General features: G+C 43.8%; 2 protein-coding genes across 2 annotated transcripts in view; one reads left to right on the forward strand and one right to left on the reverse strand.

Moving 5' to 3' along the window:
* Positions 1 to 435: 435 nt before the first annotated feature.
* psmb2 (proteasome 20S subunit beta 2) lies at positions 436 to 2,156 on the forward strand. The gene is made up of 3 exons (XM_072447207.1): positions 436 to 615; positions 1,185 to 1,234; positions 1,983 to 2,156. The coding sequence occupies exons 1-3, from the start codon at positions 519 to 521 to the stop codon at positions 2,088 to 2,090; spliced, it is 255 nt and encodes an 84-aa protein (XP_072303308.1). The 5' UTR covers positions 436 to 518; the 3' UTR covers positions 2,091 to 2,156.
* Positions 2,157 to 5,582: 3,426 nt separating this feature from the next.
* Positions 5,583 to 18,588, reverse strand: part of tfap2e (transcription factor AP-2 epsilon) — a 13,020-nt gene continuing 14 nt past the window's right edge. The window contains exons 1-6 of the mRNA XM_072447250.1: positions 18,126 to 18,588; positions 15,890 to 15,944; positions 11,145 to 11,373; positions 9,216 to 9,334; positions 7,885 to 8,023; positions 5,583 to 5,845 (exon numbers count right to left, since the gene is read on the reverse strand). The exon at positions 18,126 to 18,588 is cut by the window's right edge and continues 14 nt beyond it. Coding sequence (XP_072303351.1) covers positions 5,584 to 5,845; positions 7,885 to 8,023; positions 9,216 to 9,334; positions 11,145 to 11,373; positions 15,890 to 15,944; positions 18,126 to 18,588 — 1,267 coding nt within the window. The 3' untranslated portion in view covers position 5,583. The remainder of the gene's footprint in view (positions 5,846 to 7,884; positions 8,024 to 9,215; positions 9,335 to 11,144; positions 11,374 to 15,889; positions 15,945 to 18,125) is intronic.

An 18,588-nucleotide genomic window follows, 5' to 3' on the forward strand; every position in this document is an offset into this window, starting at 1 on the left:
TACAAAGACGTTTAATGAAGTGAAAATGTAACTTCTGCTTGTAGCAAATATAGTTCATGCCACGAAATGTTGCAATGACAGTTTTTCTCTTTTTAACTTGGATCCGTGTTTGAATCTGTTTTTCGAGGTCCGACCTGGAAACACCTTGACGACACTCGCCATCATTCCACGTAGTTGTATTTTATAAATCATACTCGTTATCTTGACATTAAACATATTATAGACATTGAAACTCATGTGTTAAATCAAAGCGTCTCAAAAGGTTCAGCGTCTGAGCTTCATGAAACGAACACTGAGTTTCGCTCGCTCTATTACTTTGTTTGGTTGTGTGTTTGTGTGTTTTAAGAGCCGTTTGTTGCGACCGTGGCAACGCCGTTTTCCACACGGGAATGAAGCGTTGTGCGTGACACGTTGACTCTGTGACTGAGCGTTTGTGTTTTGTCCCGTTGCAGACGCCGTACCACGTGAACCTGCTGCTGGCGGGCTACGACGACGCCGACGGGCCGGGCCTGTTCTACATGGATTATCTGTCATCGTTAGCCAAAGCTCCGTTTGCAGCGCACGGCTACGGAGCCTACCTCACGCTGTCCATCCTCGACCGCCACTACAGGCCAGGTGAACACTATTATTATTATCATTATTATTATTATTATTATTATTATTATAGTTTTATTATTTAATTATTATATATTTTTATTTTATTTGAAATTTTATTATTATTATTTTTATTATATTATATTTTTACTATTTATATTTTTCTTTTATATTTCATTTTATTATTATTATTTTATTATTATTTTATTATTATTATTTTATTATTATACAAACAAGGGCAGTTAAAATGTAAGTATTAAGTGTAACATTACACTGTAAACCAAAGCACAGACACGGCTGCAGAGGAAACGCACAGGTTTGTTATTACCGTGTTCTCCACATGTGTTTGTGAGAGGAAACATGTTTAATTATCCACAACCATCGTTAATATCTTTATGGATCAACGTTCCTCATTTAATCACAATCATTGTCGTCCTGATCTGTGTTTAAATGTCTTAAGTTAGTTTTACAGTTTCGGTTCCAAGCGTTGGTTTTTGGACACAAACTTTGATCTGGACTGTTTTTTTCTAACGAGAGCTAATTATTTCTCTGTTAATTAAATCAGCTTTAATCTTTTGTGTTTGTTTCAGATTTGACCCGAGAAGAGGCCATGGATCTCCTCAAGAAATGTGTGGAGGAAGTGAGTGCTTTTCTCGCTCATTAGCAACGATAACGACCGTTTCCCACAACCACGCGTTTCATCACTTCACCGCCTGAAGGTCGCGCGTGGTACTGCACCATCGGGAAGGACATTCCAAACTCTAAGAATAATAATAATAATGAGGCTTCACAAACAAAAATAAATGAAAAATAAACCTTGAAATAATTTGGGACATTTTAACACAAAGAAATGAAATAGTTGAACTTGATTCCAGTTTGAGTTTAGAGCGCCCCCTAAAGGTCACATGATCACAGAACAGCACATTTTTAAGGTTTATAATTCCACTTCCTGTTTGTGATTGATGACATCGCAGAAGGAAATTACCCAGAAAACACTGGGCCAAATTTTTTTTATTTTAATTAATTTGACGAATACAAATATATGAGAACGACTTTATTTTGTTGTTTACAGTCAAAACGTTGTTTCTTGGTCTAAATTCTGCATCTGTTCCTGCTGTGATGTCACTTCCTGTCTTTTTCTACACATTTTTCTATATTTTCTCCACAAATACCTGCTCGATCGGTGTAAAACTATCATTTATATGTACGACGGGTATAAACACACCAAATAAATCACAATTAGAAGATCGTAAAAACCTGTCGTACGTCACTTTAATGTTGATTAAACCCACATTTTTAACATTTAAAGGGGAAATTGCAGCACATAATCCTGACCTAAATGCTGTGGTGTGTGTGTTCTTTACATGTTTCATCTCGTGTGTTTTCAGCTGAACAAGCGCTTCATCCTGAACCTTCACTCGTTCACCGTCAGAGTCATCGACAAAGACGGGATCCACGACATGGAAAAGCTCACGGTGGAATCGGCCAAGAAGTGATCGCTGAGTTTGACTTTTGTACCACTTTGATTTTTTCTGTTCAAATAAAAGAAACTGTTGATATGAGCCTTCGTCATTTATTCATTTGTGCCTAATCTGCGTCGCAACAGTGGAATTTCTCCATTGTGGGACAATTAAATGTGATTTTATTTATTACGAAACCGGACCTGAAACAAATATTGAACTTCTGCAGTGCCTCTTTTTACATTTATTTCACCTTTAAATACTGGAGAGCTCAAATCTAAAAAATCTAACAATAATACATTAAATTCAAGCATTCCCGTGTGAAGACGTCTTATATAAAGGAGAGACGCAGACGGAACGTTCCGGTGTCTTTTTACAGGGACTAGTCTCAATGTGCGGTCCGCGGACAACACTTGTGAACTCTCCCTCGTCACCCTTCCTCTCCTCTTCTTCCTCCTCTTTCTTCTCCTCTTTCTCCTCTTCCTCCTATTCTTCTCTTCCTCCTCCCTCCTGCTCTTCCTTCTCTTCCTCTTCCTCCTGCTCTTCCTCATCCTTTTCCTCCCCCTCCTGCTCTTCCTCCTCCCTCCTTCGCTCTCCTCCTCTTCGTCGCTCCTGTCAGTTCCTCTGAGCCTGAAGGCAAACATATGCTGCCGCTCTTCTGTCGTGAAAAGACGAGAGCGAAGGAGAAAGAGGAGCGAAGGAGGAAAAGAGGAGTGTGTGTTGTTTATGAATCACCTGCAGTTTGACAAACACACGTCTCGATGCAGAGTCTGTCCTGGTTTTTATCGTTTTTAAATGTTACGTTTTTTGTTCATTTTGCTCTCAACGTATTTGCGCCAAAATGTTTTATTATTTTACTGAAGTGAAGCGTCTGGGATGAGAATCAGCTCCTCCGAGGCCACGGTTCTCAACCTGGAAAAGGTGACTACGGATACAAGCGGTCGAGATGAGTTTCCTCCGCCGGGTGGCTGGGCGCTCCCTGAGAGAAAGGGGGAGGAGCTCGGAGTAGAGTCGCTGCTCCTCCGGCTGAGGCGGCTCCTCCAGCTGTTCCGGAGCCTCCTGGGCTCCTCCCTGGGGAGGTGTTTCGGGCGTGTCCCCGGGAAGAGGCCCCGGGGAAGACCCAGGCCCGTCACTGTCTCGAGACTTATCTCGTGTTTGTTCGGTTATTGCTGTTTTATGGCTTGAAAATGAATTGAAAGCGTTATTTGTTTATTTGCTTTATCTCTGAACTTTGGGATTTGTTCACTAAATCCTGAAACTGAAAGTCTGGACTAAACCAAATCTTGCGCCTAAGGGGACGTGCGGTGAGAGCTGACTTTGCCGTTTTCGCGCCACATCGCAACTAATTTTTGTGCTTAAACAGCTTAAACCGGCTCTACATGACGCAATAAAGTAAAATTCTGCTCTGTCGGCGGCCATCGTCTAACGTAAACAAATGTAAACAACACAAATCTGCACAAACTCCTACAACATCAGAAGAGTCCTCATCTTTACTGCGGTTCTGACATTTACACCACATCGCACAAAAGAACAGCAGTGTTTGAAAACACAAACGTGACGTCGTCGTAGAAAATGCTAATAGACGATTAGCATTGGTGATTAGTGCAGGTCACGATGGATTCTAACGACACAAACATGGACCGACTAAAAATGACTTATGTTTAGTGCTAACTTTGATGAAGCACTTTCACTGTCCGACAACCAGAAACTGCGCTGTTAGCATGCTAATGGTTGTTAGCGTTAGTGACGACAACACGGGGCTCTAAAAGTGAATAATCGGCCCTTTTCGTGGTCAGTTTTGTGAAAATGGCCAATTATAATGTTAGAACTTCATTAGAAAAGTGAGAAATTTTTGAAAAGATCGGTCAAAATCGGGTAAATAAATTGGGTAAATAAACGCAAACACAGCTGAAGAGTATTGTCACATAAACATCAGTAAAGTACCAAACAGCAGTTGCATTCAAATGAGTCTTCTTTAATAATATATTACATTTATGAAGTAATACAATAATAACAACAGTAATAACAGTTTACACCAAAAGTACAAAATGATTTCGGTCACAACACGTTTTTTTGTCCCAAATGAGCGTCCCGTAGCTGCCGTAACTCCGCCTCCTCCGTAATACAAGTCCGGCCCACAATCTGAGAGTTCCAAGTTCGAGAGACTCCGACTCCCACAATCCTCTGCTTCACATGATTCACGTTTCTGTCCGTTCAAATCGTTTGAAAAGAGCAAAATGGCGGATATGGCTTCTGACGCCGGAAAAAGTCTACTTAAAGTGGCGTCTTGAATAAATAAACTCAAAATAAATACGCTAATAAATAAATAAAGACGTGTGAAGATTAGAAAGGAAAAAGGTCCAAGTCGCAGCAGTAAAGAAGACAAATGTAAACTTTTTAAACGTTTTTCTGGCTGGTCAGCTCAGAAACAGTTAATTTGTATTTTTAGACCAAAAAAACTGGACGTTATATTTTTTAGTTGGAGTTTGTATCGTTAATTCTAATTCACTGTTTTTGCCAGAAATGTTGACTTTTTTTATATTTTATTTGGTGGTTTGAATGACAATCAGGTCTTTACGCTTCAGAAAATGGCGCCACCCACTGATGCTAATGTGAACAAATGATTTAACCTGTATTTATTTGTAAGACATTGAACCTTGCAATTGTTTTTGTTTAATTAGGTCTATTAAGTACAGAGGTATGAACCATAAACCAGGTCGACAAAGTATAGACGTCTACAAAATACATCAAATATCTACGGTGACCAGACACCCCCTGTTGCATATGTCGACCGCAAACGGCTCCAAAACCGTCTATTCATCCCCACTTTTACTTTTATTTTGAAAATCTGGTTACTTTATGGCACCCGAAGAGTCAAAAGTTTTTTTAAAGGACACACATTATGCTAAGTTTACAGTCATTTTCCGTTGCGTTTAGCTTCATTCACACTTCCTGTTTACGAGCTAATCTTCAAAAATTCCAAAACTCTCCAAAATCCAGAGGTCTCCTTGTTTTTAAAGTCCATAAATCATCACCGCACTCACATTTCTGCCTCGAATCACGTTCATTACGACTACGTTCTTGCATTAGCACGTCGGGGCAAGCTAGCTTTTGTCCATTTCCCAGTAGACGCAGCGCTAACACCAAATCCCGACAAGGGAACGTCCGACTGACACGACGTTTAGCTCTAAAACATGAGATGCCAGAGCAAAAGGTTCAATGTTTAAATGTGTAAAAGAACGACAGAAATAACGCAGAATATGTGTCCTTTAACAGAAACGTGCTAAGAATCCAAAATACTCCGGTTTGAGGCGTCGAACGGAACCAGAACGTGTCGGCATTTGTCCGTTTCGTTACCGTCAGCGTCGTGAAACTCGCCAGAACGAGCCTCTTCCGGAAACGCCCCCAAAAAAAACGAGGCCATTTTGAGTATCCACCCTTCGAATCTCCGCCTCTTCCCCCCCCGCCCCCGCCCGATCCCGCCGTCGTTTCTCCGCGTTTTTTTCCCCCGCCCGTCGTCGCCGCGGTTTCACTTGCGGTGCTTGAGCTCTTTGTCGTGGTGGTGCTTCCCCGTCTCGCTCGCCTTGTCCAGGACCTTGACCGCCTCGCTCAGGTAGCTCTGGAAGGCGGTCAGCGCGGCGCAGATGGCGGGCGAGCCGAAGCCGTGCGTGAGGAGGCTGAAGTGGGTCAGGCTGCTCTGGACGCCGGGGTCCAGGCACGGCGCCGGTCTGCTGCCCCCTAGAGGAGAGCGGTCCTGCGACATCAGGTCCAGGAACTCCTTGCACACCTCCCTGGACACGCACGCAAACAAGAAGATACATTAGCTTCACGTTAGTGGATTATTTCCGCCGATGATGTGACAGTTTGGCCAGTTTTGAATATTCTTAAACTGCAACTTAACAACTGCAGCCAATGATGTCATAACGTCCTAAACACGGCAAAATGTGTTTCTGACAAATGTTACAAAAATATCATGTTTTGGGTGTTTTTTGTTTGCTTTGGATTTGTCGGAGTAAAAGGTTTAGTTTTTGGCCCGATCCACAAAATCCAAAGGCAAAAAGGTCAATCTTACTTTGTTTTAGCCCCATCGATGCTTGACCTGTTTGTGAGGGTCAGAGCGCCCCCTGCAGACGACCAGAGCATTATATTTCACAACCTAAAGGCAGATTTTGGCACTTGATCAACTGTCGAGCTCAAGGGACGGATGCAAAAGTAAGTACATTATTTTTAGTTTTAGACGAGATTTAGTCAAATAATATTTTTTTACTTTTAGTCGTCTAAATCCAAAGTTTGGATTCAATAGTTTTTGTCAAACAGAAAATATATATATATTTAATTTACCTCTAATGAATTGGATCTGGTCCGCACTTTATTCATCTATGTTTAGTTTTTATTATTTGATGAAAATATTAGTACTTTGAGTCATAGTTTTAGTTGACGAAAATGCATGTAATTTTAGTCATAATTTCAGTCTTTATGATTATGACGAAAGTGACAAAATGACCACCGGCGAGTGTCGCTGTAACTGTAATAACTGGAGAATTATTGGGGGGATTTTCCCCCACAACCCCCTCAGAGGACTGCACACTGGATCCATAAAGGTCATGCACGTTTTTAAAGGTCACACAAGGTCATCAGATCCTTTTAATGCTCAATTGTTTCAAAACGTTTTTCTAAATTTTTTGAACGAGAAAACGTTGAAAAATGTGTGGAAAATGACAGGAAGTGACATCACACCAGGGACTCTCATACAGGAAGTGACATCACAGCAGGGACACTCATACAGGAAGTGACATCCCAGCAGGGACACTCATACAGGAAGTGACATCACAGCAGGGACACTCATACAGGAAGTGACATCACACCAGGGACACTCATACAGGAAGTGACATCACAGCAGGGACACTCATACAGGAAGTGACATCACAGCAGGGACACTCATACAGGAAGTGACATCACAACAGGGACACTCATACAGGAAGTGCCATCACACCAGGGACTCTCATACAGGAAGTGACATAACAGGGACACTCATACAGGAAGTGACATCACACCAGGGACACTCATACAGGAAGTGACATCACACCAGGGACACTCATACAGGAAGTGACATCACACCAGGGACTCGCATACAGGAAGTGACATCACACCAGGGACACTCATACAGGAAGTGACATCACACCAGGGACACTCATACAGGAAGTGACATCACACCCGGGACACTCATACAGGAAGTGACATCACACCAGGTACACTCATACAGGAAGTGACATCACACCAGGGACTCTCATACAGGAAGTGACATAACAGGGACACTCATACAGGAAGTGACATCACAACAGGGACACTCATTCCAGTCAAAGTTTATGCAGAATTTACACAAAGAAACACCTTTTTTGACTCTTTAAACATTAATTCAACAAAATCAAGTCGCTCTCGTATATTTGTATTCGTCAAATAAAAATAATGTTGATATTAAATGTTTTGACCAAGTGTTTGCTGGGTAATTTCCTTGTGTGATGTCAATTACAAACAGGAAGTGACATTATAAACCTAAAAAATGAGCTATTCTGTGGTCAATTTTTTTGCAAAATTCTAAATATTTATCCTAACTGCAATGAGTGGTCCGGCCTGTAGGGGGCGCTTTAAGGAAACATGGATTACCGGCCTCGATAAATTAGCTTCACAATTCGTTCTTTGTCTCACGAGTGTCCGGTGCCATGACGACGGCCGAGGACGTTTAGCATCTGGACATCGAGGTCGTGAAACATAAACATGACTCCGCCCCCCCACAGTCCCAGGACCTCCCCCTCGGGTCAGGTTGACTCACTTGGTGGCGAGTAGCATGCTGCGCCTCGTGTGCAGCGTCTCCGGCTCGCCATGGCGACACAGATACTCGGCCGCGGCGCGAGCGGGAAACTCCGTCTCGCAAACGAAGCCAAAGTCCCTGGCCAAGTGCACGGCCTCGCCTGCAGGGGGCGAGAGAGGGCGGGGTTAGGAGCCATGGCAACAGAACGACAGCAGCAGCACGACAGGGTTAAAAACGCTATTTTTTAAACTTTACACAGGTTTTAATACTTATTTGAACGATGTAACGATGTGGATCTCACGATACGATGTTTGTTTGATGGACGCACTTCAACATATTTACAACCGATATCTATTTTATCGAAAAGGGTCGTTATGAGATACATCAAAATATTACCGTATTTTCCGGACTATAAGTCGCACCAGCCAAAACATTCATAAGAGACGGAAAAAACATTTATAAGTTGCACTGGAGAATAAGTATAAGTACATAAGTATAAATATAAGTATAAGTCGCATCCCGGCCAAAACTATGAACAAAGGTGCGACTTATAGTCCAGAAAATACGGTAATTGTTCAACTTAAAGTACTAAAACTTCACGATACTGCTGATCCAAGTATCTAAGTAATGTACAAGGCAAATGACACAAATGTACTGTAAATATTCAAGGATGTTTTGATCTTTAATCTAAAAAGGAACTGATATTTTTAAAAAGCCCAGATTCTGTAATAAAAGTCAAAGTGTTTCTGTGAAAAAGAGTGAATTTATGGAAGAATCGACAACAATAACTGTATTTCAGAAACACAAGAAACAGAACATAAGTGAAATAAGTGAGTATGAAGAGGAAAATGTGATGTCATTTTGTACGTTAATTTATAGCAAATGTTTATGGTAATGTGTGTTTAAAAAGTGTTGCGTACAGATAGAAAAGGAGCAGAAAGAAGAGCAATCTTATGTTTTCTGTCCTCCTTTCATTCATTCTTTGTGTAACTGTCACTGAGAATGTATTTTATATAGTGTATTGCTACGAAATAAATGAAATAATAATAATAATAATAAAAGAGTCAAACAGAAGTGCAGAAAAGGAAAAAGTGGTCATTTTTCCCTTTTTAAACGTCTTCAAAAGCCTTTGATGCAAATAATGAGAGCTAAAAGTGTGATTTATTTTTCTGCGCTGAAATGGAGCAGAGGCTCTATGCCGTTTCCCGTGTTTTTAGCTTTCCTTACATCATTATTGACAGGTTTTTTTTGTCGTTTCTGCGTTTTAAAATGTGTTTAGTCTTTGGCCCCGTTCCTTCGGTAAAGTGGGCGTGTCGGACAAAGGCGTGGCTGCCGGTGGGGGCGTGGCTTACCCTCGACCAGTGAGGTGAGCAGCGTGACGTTGGCGGCCTTGCGTCGTCCCGCCGGCAGATTCAGCCCGATCTTCTCCAGACGCTCCCTCAGACACCGCCCGCCGTTCTTCGACTTGGCCCTGGAGGAAACAAAGAGGCACGCGGCGGTTTTTACTGTCGTCGTGTTATCGTGCTGCCGCGTCGCATCTGCGCGAGGGCGGGAGGAGACTTTGCCCTGTGGTGTTTTCATTTCAAGGACAGAACCGAACGCTGGATCTTTAATGAACGACAGCCGCGGGACGTTTGGAGGATCGTGGCGTCGGGTGGAAGAAAAAAATTTCATAAAAGTGTAATAATGTAGCACGACGTTATGGAACGTTCTGGATTTAACCAACCGGACGACGGGTTAAACTGAACATTTACACAAAACAAACTGAACAAGATTATATTTCAGATCTGACTCAACATTTCGCCCGTTTGTGCCAGTTTTGACCCGTTTGTGTAAAGTTTATAGTTGTATTTCCTGGTTGGACGTGAGAATAATATGACAGGTGAGAGGTGGTTCCACAGCTGTTTCCATAGCAACCAGACTGTAAACAAGAGCCAAACTCCACATAAACGACACAACAGTTCTGATCTGATGCTCAATAAGACCATAAAACACCTTTATTTAGTCCAACCATGTGTCGCACACTGATGACATCACAGAGGGAGTCAGCTCCACTTCCTGTCATTTTAAACTCTCATTTTTCAAAATTTCTTCACAAATTGCAACTTAACTGGAGTAAAACTGTGATAAATATTTTGAAAAACTAAATAAGAAATGTTTTTTTATCTAAAATGACAACAAAATGAACACATTTTTCAGACTGAAACGCCCCAAATTTGTGTTAATTTATGAAAACGTGACACTATTAAACACGTTTTACTGAATTAAACGACAGAAGTTTTAAATTAACATCTTTAGAGTCAACATTTCGCCCATTTGTTTATAATTGTACTTCCTGGTTGGACGTGAGCATAAATATGACATGGAGGTGATTCCACAGCTGTTTCCATAGCAACAAGAGCCAAACTCCACATAAACGACAACAGTCTGACCTGATAAGACCATAAAACACCTTTATTTAGTCCAACCATGTGTCGCACACTGATGACATCACAGAGGGAGTCAGCTCCACTTCCTGTCATTTTAAACGCTGATTTGTCAAATTTTTTTCACAAACAAACTTAACTGCAACTTAAAGGCACAATGGACGATTTTTCGGCGATTTGAGAACGCAGGCGGAAGTGCGCATGCGCACTCCCCCGTGCGGACTGATACAACACACACGTGCGTTTGTTTATTAGCGCAACGGAGCGCATCACATCTCTCGTCTCCCGTAGATTTCTGTCCACTTCTGCGTCAGCTCGAACTGTCTTTCTCCGTCTTCATTTTGCCCCGTACACTGAGGGAACTATATTATGATAGATCCATGCGCTTAGGCACGCGGAAACGTGGGGACGAGCCTGACGCGGCTGCAGGTGAGCGGTAGGTGCGTTTTATGATTGATACGTGGCAGGACAAATGATTTATCCACGCCACGAGGAAATATGATAAAAAATTTGCTGAAAAAAAACGTCCATACCACCTTACACGGAAGCAAAATTGTGATAAATATTTAAAAAACTAAATAATAAGAATAAGAATGGTTTTGATTTGTTGTTTTTTCAACACATTTTTCAGATTGAAACGTCTCAAATTTGTGTTCATTTATGAAAACGTGACACGGTTAAACACTTATAACACGTTTGACTGAATTAAACGACAGAAGTTTCAAAATCAACATCTTTAAAGTTCACGTTGTTTCCTGTTCCTCTCAAACGCGTAACATTCTGGTCCCGACGACAGCATCTGGGCGTGTCGGACCCTCCCCCCCCGAAGCCCCTCCCCCCGGGCGGCGGCCTCACCTCCTGAGCACGCCCCCCAGCAGCGAGGCGTTCAGACACTCGGGCGGGGACAGCCTCCTCTGGACCTCGCCCACCGTCACTTTGTACTTGGAGGTGGAGCTGAGCAGCGACAGGCGCCCGGGCACCGAGCAGAAGACCTCCGCCGGGTTAGAGACCGCGCCCATCCCGTAAGAGTCCTTCCCCAGCGACAGCGAGAAGGACGAGCCGTTGAGCTTGGACGGGATCGGGACTGGACGGAGAGAAGAAGAGAGCGCAAAGGGTTAAAATCACATGAAAGGGTTAAAATTACATGAAAGGGTTAAAATCAGACTAAATTAACAAAATAAACTCTTTTAATGGTTTAAACGCGACAAACGGATAAACAATGTTTAAAATAATGTTTTTTTTATCAGTTTAAAGTGTTTAGAGTTAAAACAAATGTGACGATGAACAGTTCAGTCTATTCTGTTTGTGTGGATTATACTTAATAAGTACACGGAAATAAAATAAAGAGAATCAATAAAAGCAATAAAATCAATAGAAATCAATAAATACATTAAATATATAAATAAAATACACTAAATATATAAATAAAATGAACAAAAAAATAATGAAATGAACAAAATGAACAAAATGAACAAAATGAATAAAATGAATAAAATGAATAAAATGAATAAAATGAATAAAATGAATAATAAATGAATGCTCAATTCACAAACCCGAGTACAAAAGACACAGAAATATGTTATAAATATACGTTACACTGATTGTTCTAATGAGACAATGTGTTATTATTTTTTTCATGGTTTTTTATGTTGTTACTTGTTTTAACTCATCATAAAGTGAACGTCATGTTTAGAACTTACTGTTTACTGACTGAACTTATTTATGATCACTTCTTATGATTAAATTAAACATATTTTTGGACTCCAAGGATTGTTAACTCAACTTTTCGTCACAGAAATTCAACTAAATCCAGCTTAAAGTCATAAGTTACAACAACAAAAATGCAAAAGGACAAATGTGCACTTAGTTCTGACTGAAACACCAGAGTTTAAAGTTCATGTTTTATAATTATGACGTCGTTTTGTGGTAAATAATGATCATAGTTTAACATCAGTCGAGTTTCAGTTTGTGACGAAAATCTGACACATCAATAAAAACCTACAGGAAGTAGATCTGAACAGAATCCCTCTGTGATGTCATCAAAAAGCGACATGAAAAAAGCAGAGAAACTTTGCAACTTAAACCTTTTTATGACAATCATTTAACAAACTAAAGGTGTATTTATTCATCACATCATAACTATTGTATGATCTAAATGGACTTTGGCCGTTGTTTACAGTCTGGTTGCTAAGTAACCATTGTAGAATGACCTCTGTCTATGTCAAACCAGGAAGTGACATTATAAACGTCACCAACATGGCCACATTTGAGGAAAAACAGGCAAAATGTTTGGTAAAGTCTTAAAATATAAAGTGTAGATAACGTGTCGTATGGACTTTCAACTTTTATTTTGAAAATCTATGACTCACACGGTCCAGTTATATCAAAATAAAGTTCATATAACTCATGACTTTTCACGGTGTGTTTACCTTCTCACGTCTTTCTACTCGTTTTATGAATTATTCCTTCCTAATGCGCCTTTAACAGAGCCACGCCCTTTCTCCCCGTCGTTCCCGCCGCCGCCGTCCGCACGTTCTCCATCGCCGCGTTCAGACTTAAACGCTCCGGAACGTTCTCTCTTAACGAGTCGTCTTAAACATGCAGCGCTCGGGTCTAATCCTGGAGCGCTGCGGGAGCTTTTCGCGGCGCATTCGCAAACACTTCACGCCTTCGCCGCTTGCACACGCTAACCACGCTAACAACGACGCTAACGACGTTGTGCAGACGTCGGCTGAGTTTGTTTTTAATTGAAAGAAGCGCCTGTCGCGGCGTTGAGGCTGAAAAAGACGATTGTGTTTCATCCGACGCTTTTTAAACACTTTGGAATCTCGTCTTTTTGCACTTTTGTTTTGACAAAGAAAAACAAAAGAGCAAAAAACAGAGCTAAACCAGGTCTAAACCAGGACTAAACCAGGTCTAAACCAGGACTAAACCAGGTCTAAACCAGGACTAAACCAGGTCTAAACCAGGACTAAACCAGGTCTAAACCAGGACTAAACCAGGACTAAACCAGGACTAAACCAGGACTAAACCAGGACTAAACCAGGTCTAAACCAGGACTAAACCAGGTCTAAACCAGGTCTAAACCAGGTCTAAACCAGGACTAAAAGGCCTGTACGACGGGTTAAGAGGGAAAAGTGACGTTTGTCGAGCTCTAAACTGCAGGTTGTTCTATTAAAAGACGGGATTTGTGGAGGATATTCTGAGTAACTGCGGAACTATTTCGACGTACACTCTTTATCGTGACATTGCGGGACGTAGAGATCCCTCCAAACGCCGTGGCGCCCGCTCACGAGAGACGTCGATGTCCTGTGGTTATAGCGCAAACGACCGACTGTGGAAACACGACAAAAGCGTTTAGTCCCAGAGTGATTTAAACATCGCCCGGTTCTCATGCTCTTGTGTTTGTGTCGCAGCGTGAGCAGCTTTTAGACGGAATAAGACCCCAAAGAGACGCCGGGACGGTTAATTGTCGGTCGTTATCAAGCGCCTCGTTAGCATTGGGCTTGTTGTCTTGAGGCTGTTGTAAACTTCGACAGATCGACATACACTTCCTCCTTCGCTCGTCGTTCAAACATCGTTCTGTGCCTGAAGTGTGAAAGAGCAGCTTTTTCAGAATGCCCCGCCCACACAGCCAATGCCCCGCCCACACAGCCAATGCCCCGCCCACACAGCCAATGCCCCGCCCTTTTAAGCTCATAGATGTATGATTTTGTCGTCTTGCTTTACAATACACTTAATAAGAGATAAAACTGAATTAACTTGATTAGCACGTGGCTAGCTCAGTGTTAGCATCATTACTTCCTGTCTAATTCCATCTCTCTGGGGTTTTAAATGAGTCTAAAATGAATAAATACTATAAGATCTATAAGTCTCTGAGAACACGTTAAAGACTTTATAAAAACAAATGAATACTTCAAAGGACACGCGTGTTTATAAAAGGGACGGGTTTGTGTCTCCATGCTAACGCTAATGCCAACGCTAATGCTAACGCTACTGAAATAAATATTAAATAAAACTAATTAAAATAACAAACTGAAATACTCTTCACATTAAAAGAACATATTATATTGTTTTTCTTATTTTATTTGACATTTTTATAAACGTTAGCATTAGCTTAGCCGAACATTTGGAAGGGTACTTCACTTTTGAGAAATACTTTTAATAAACTGGCAGCAACATGAATTCTGGTGATCTCTCACCAGAAGAGAGATCTCTCACTGTCGTTGTCGTGGTTACGCTCCACAAACATATTTTGACAAAACCTCTCCACTTCGTACAACGCCCCCCCCTCCCGATCACGTTCAGCTCAAGCCGTTCCAGATCCATGAACGTGAACTCACTTCAGAGTTTGTCTGACGTTGCTATGGAAACAAGTGTCTCTGATGGACTTGGGAAGTGAAACTTGTCCAGACCTGAACCTTTGTCCAAACCCCCCCCCCAATTTCTCCCCCCCTTCTCTCTCTCCTCCCCCCTCTCTCCCTTCATTATCACACGGCGCCTTTGGGCCGAGTCCACAGCCTTCACTTCAAATGAAACCAAAACTCCCTCTCTCTCCTTCTCTCCTTCTCTCCTTCTCTCTCTCTCTCTCCCTCTCCTTCTCTCCTTCCTTCTCCCTCTCCTTCTCTCCTTCCTTCTCCCTCTCCTTCTCTCTCCTTCCCTCTCTCTCTCTCCTTCCCTCTCTCTCCTCCCCCCTCTCTCCCTTCATTATCACACGGCGCCTTTGGGCCGAGTCCACAGCCTTCACTTCAAATGAAACCAAAACTCCCTCTCTCTCCTTCTCTCCTTCTCTCTCTCTCCCTCTCCTTCTCTCTCTCTCTCCCTCTCCTTCTCTCTCTCTCTCTCCCTCTCCTTCTCTCTCTCTCTCTCCCTCTCCTTCTCTCTCTCTCTCTCTCTCCCTCTCCTTCTCTCTCTCTCTCCTTCTCTCTCTCTCTCTCTCTCCTTCTCTCTCTCTCTCTCTCTCCCTCTCCTTCTCTCTCTCTCTCCCTCTCCTTCTCTCTCTCTCTCTCCCTCTCCTTCTCTCCTTCCTTCTCCCTCTCCTTCTCTCTCCTTCCTTCCCTCTCTCTCTCCTTCCCTCTCTCTCTCCTTCCCTCTCTCTCTCCTTCCCTCTCTCCCTCTCTCCCTCTCTCCCTCTCTCCCTCTCTCCCTCTCTCCCTCTCTCCCTCTCTCCCTCTCCCTCTCTCCCTCTCTCTCTCCTTCCCTCTCTCTCTCTCCTTCCCTCTCTCTCTCTCCTTCCCTCTCTCTCCTTCCCTCTCTCTCCTTCCCTCTCTCCCTCTCTCCCTCTCTCCCTCTCTCCCTCTCTCCCTCTCTCCCTCTCTCCCTCTCCCTCTCTCCCTCTCTCTCTCCTTCCCTCTCTCTCTCTCCTTCCCTCTCTCTCTCTCCTTCCCTCTCTCTCCTTCCCTCTCTCTCCTTCCCTCTCTCTCTCTCTCCCTCTCTCCCTCTCTCCCTCTCTCCCTCCTTCCCTCTCTCTCCCTCCTTCCCTCTCTCCCTCTCTCCCTCTCTCCCTCTCTCTTTCTTCTTCTTCTTCTTCTGCCTCACTCCGGAGCTGCATCGCTTTAGGGAGAACGCTTCAATTACAATCCCCCTCGAATCCCTCTCACCTTTTTTAATGACGGAGTGGTCCAGGATGCCCAGAGCCGAACCCTCCTCCATCGCCTGCAACGCACACAACAGCCCGGTTACTACGGGAGACGAGACATGTACATGAATGGATGATGAGAGTTCAGCAGAAACACGTGAGGAGGACTGACCTACGACAGCAGTTTAAACTTCATTAAACCACAAACTTAACATGAAATACCAACATTTGAGTCAGAACAGCGAATGTGTCAAAGGTTTTTGTAAAATATGCCAAAATTACCATCACAATGTGGATATTTTTGATATTTTAGTGACTTATTTAACTGACTGTAAACCATACGCTGTAATATAAACAAACTAAAGCAGTTTTCAGCCTATTTATGAAAAGGAAATTATATGGATTTTAATTTAGCAGATTTTTGCCACCAAATCAAGAAGTTATTTTAATTATGTTACAATAATTCCATACATTGTAATTATGTGCAGCACTTTGGAAACTGTATTGGTTGAAGTGTATTAAATTGGAATAAAACTTTCACATTACTTTAATGCATCTTTTTCCTGTAACTTTGTCTTAATTAAACTGTGACGTCATTCTTCATTCATTTCACTGCATGTTTTAGATTAAGAGCCGCAGTTTAATCAAACAAATAAACGCTTTGTTGCTTAATAGAAAGAGTAAAAGTCCATTCTATGTGAGGCGCGGCTCCGCGGAGCCCCACGGGGCCCTTTGACGCACGCTCACGTGTCCTTTGTGCGGAACGTGACCCCCGTAAATCACCGTCAAAGCGCGCGCGGGGGAGACGTTTAGCAGCCGCCGCGCGTGGGTCGTCCCGGGCCGCGCGATGCCCGTGACGACATCGATTCGTCTCGGCCGCGTTTGTTGTTGTTTTTTTGTGAAAGGCGCAAAAAGGGCGTCACACCGCGCGGCTGCACCTGCCGCGGCCCCGCGCAGCCGCGGCCCCGCGCACAAAAGACACGCAGAGTCTGGCGCACAAGTTTCACAAGTTTCACGTGTTTTTATCATTTATCACGTGTTTGGTTAAGTTTATTCAGCTCAACATTTACAAAGACTTTCTGTTTAACTAAATATGATTTGTGTCTTCCTGGTATAAATGTTGCATAAAAAAATGACGCTAAACCTCATTAATAATGACATGAACTTAATTTAAAAGTTGCAAACAATTTCTCAAAATATGTAATAATCATATAATAAATAAATAAAATGTCGGCACCAAGTTATAGTAATTACTCATTAATTAAGCCGTTCCTAAGGCTGAATCCCTCTTAAAGTTAATCAATGTGGTGTTATTAAAACAGTTCTGGTCACGTGCCCTCAGGCCTCATGTCTGATGTGACTTTGGCTAAACTCGTGGATAAAACAGTTCCTTTTACAAAGTTTCAACAGAAATGGTAAAAACGCACTTGAACCTGATAAACTTTAACAGAATCATTTGGTTTGATTAAATCTGATCAACTTTCCCTCAGGCCCGAGAGTGAAACTGTAATTAACATGAACTAATCTCGTGATTGGGCCTGAGGCCTCTGAGTGTTCCGTCTGAGGCCTCTGAGTGTTCAGCCTGAGGCCTCTGAGTGTTCAGCCTGAGGCCTCTGAGTGTTCAGCCTGAGGCATCAGCCTGAGGCCTCTGAGTGTTCAGCCTGAGGCCTCTGAGTGTTCAGCCTGAGGCCTCAGCCTGAGGCCTCAGCCTGAGGCCTCTGAGTGTTCAGTCTGAGGCCTCAGCCTGAGGCCTCTGAGTGTTCAGCCTGAGGCCTCAGCCTGAGGCCTCTGAGTGTTCAGCCTGAGGCCTCAGCCTGAGGCCTCTGAGTGTTCAGCCTGAGGCCTCTGAGTGTTCAGCCTGAGGCATCAGCCTGAGGCCTCTGAGTGTTCAGCCTGAGGCCTCTGAGTGTTCAGCCTGAGGCCTCTGAGTGTTCAGCCTGAGGCATCAGCCTGAGGCCTCTGAGTGTTCAGCCTGAGGCCTCTGAGTGTTCAGCCTGAGGCCTCAGCCGGAGGCCTCAGCCTGAGGCCTCTGAGTGTTCAGCCTGAGGCCTCAGCCTGAGGCCTCAGCCTGAGGCCTCTGAGTGTTCAGCCTGAGGCCTCAGCCTGAGGCCTCTGAGTGTTCAGCCTGAGGCCTCAGCCTGAGGCCTCTGAGTGTTCAGCCTGAGGCCTCTGAGTGTTCAGCCTGAGGCCTCTTTCTTGAGTGTAAATCACGTGGGTATGTGAGTTTGCGCAGTGCTTGTGCTGACGTCATAACTCACCTGGATGTCGTCATGGTGATGTCCCAGGTGGATGCCCAGAGGCCCGTCCGCGAGCGCGGCCGCGCCCTCCGCGAGCCCGTGCAGGAGCCGCGGCACTGACGTAAACTCTCGCCGCGGCTCGAGGCTGAGCGCACGGTGCGACTGCGATAGAAGCCCCGCCTCCTCAGAGCGCGTGCGCTGCGAGTGCCAGGCCGACTGGTGATGGTGCTGCGCATGCGCAGAGTGGTGCTGGTGCAGAGAGTTGAGGGACGCGTAGGGCTCGTAGTCCTGGCTCTGCGCCGCGTACGGAAGTGACGACTGCGCGTACGGAGGCGGGAAATATGGCGGCTGGAAGTCCGAGGCCGGAGTGTGACACAGGGGCGGGGCCGAGGAGTACGCGCCCTGCGCGGACAGAGACGACAGAGAAGAGAGGCGGCCCCCGGGGGACGAGCTCAGGCCATCCGCGCGCTCCTGCGGACACACG

This window comes from Eucyclogobius newberryi, unplaced genomic scaffold (assembly GCF_026437365.1).
Source record: "Eucyclogobius newberryi isolate DKJ021-1_F unplaced genomic scaffold, fEucNew1.0.hap1 SCAF_16, whole genome shotgun sequence".
NCBI classification, from domain to species: Eukaryota; Metazoa; Chordata; class Actinopteri; order Gobiiformes; family Gobiidae; genus Eucyclogobius; species Eucyclogobius newberryi.

What these genes read in the sequence shown, in the direction of transcription:
- psmb2 (XM_072447207.1), top strand. Translation starts at nt 519, where the DNA reads ATGGATTATCTGTCATCGTTAGCCAAAGCTCCGTTTGCAGCGCACGGC. An exon ending in CGACCGCCACTACAGGCCAG is followed by an intron (nt 616 to 1,184) that starts GTGAACACTATT and finishes TGTTTGTTTCAG; the next exon opens with ATTTGACCCGAGAAGAGGCC. An exon ending in TCAAGAAATGTGTGGAGGAA is followed by an intron (nt 1,235 to 1,982) that starts GTGAGTGCTTTT and finishes GTGTGTTTTCAG; the next exon opens with CTGAACAAGCGCTTCATCCT.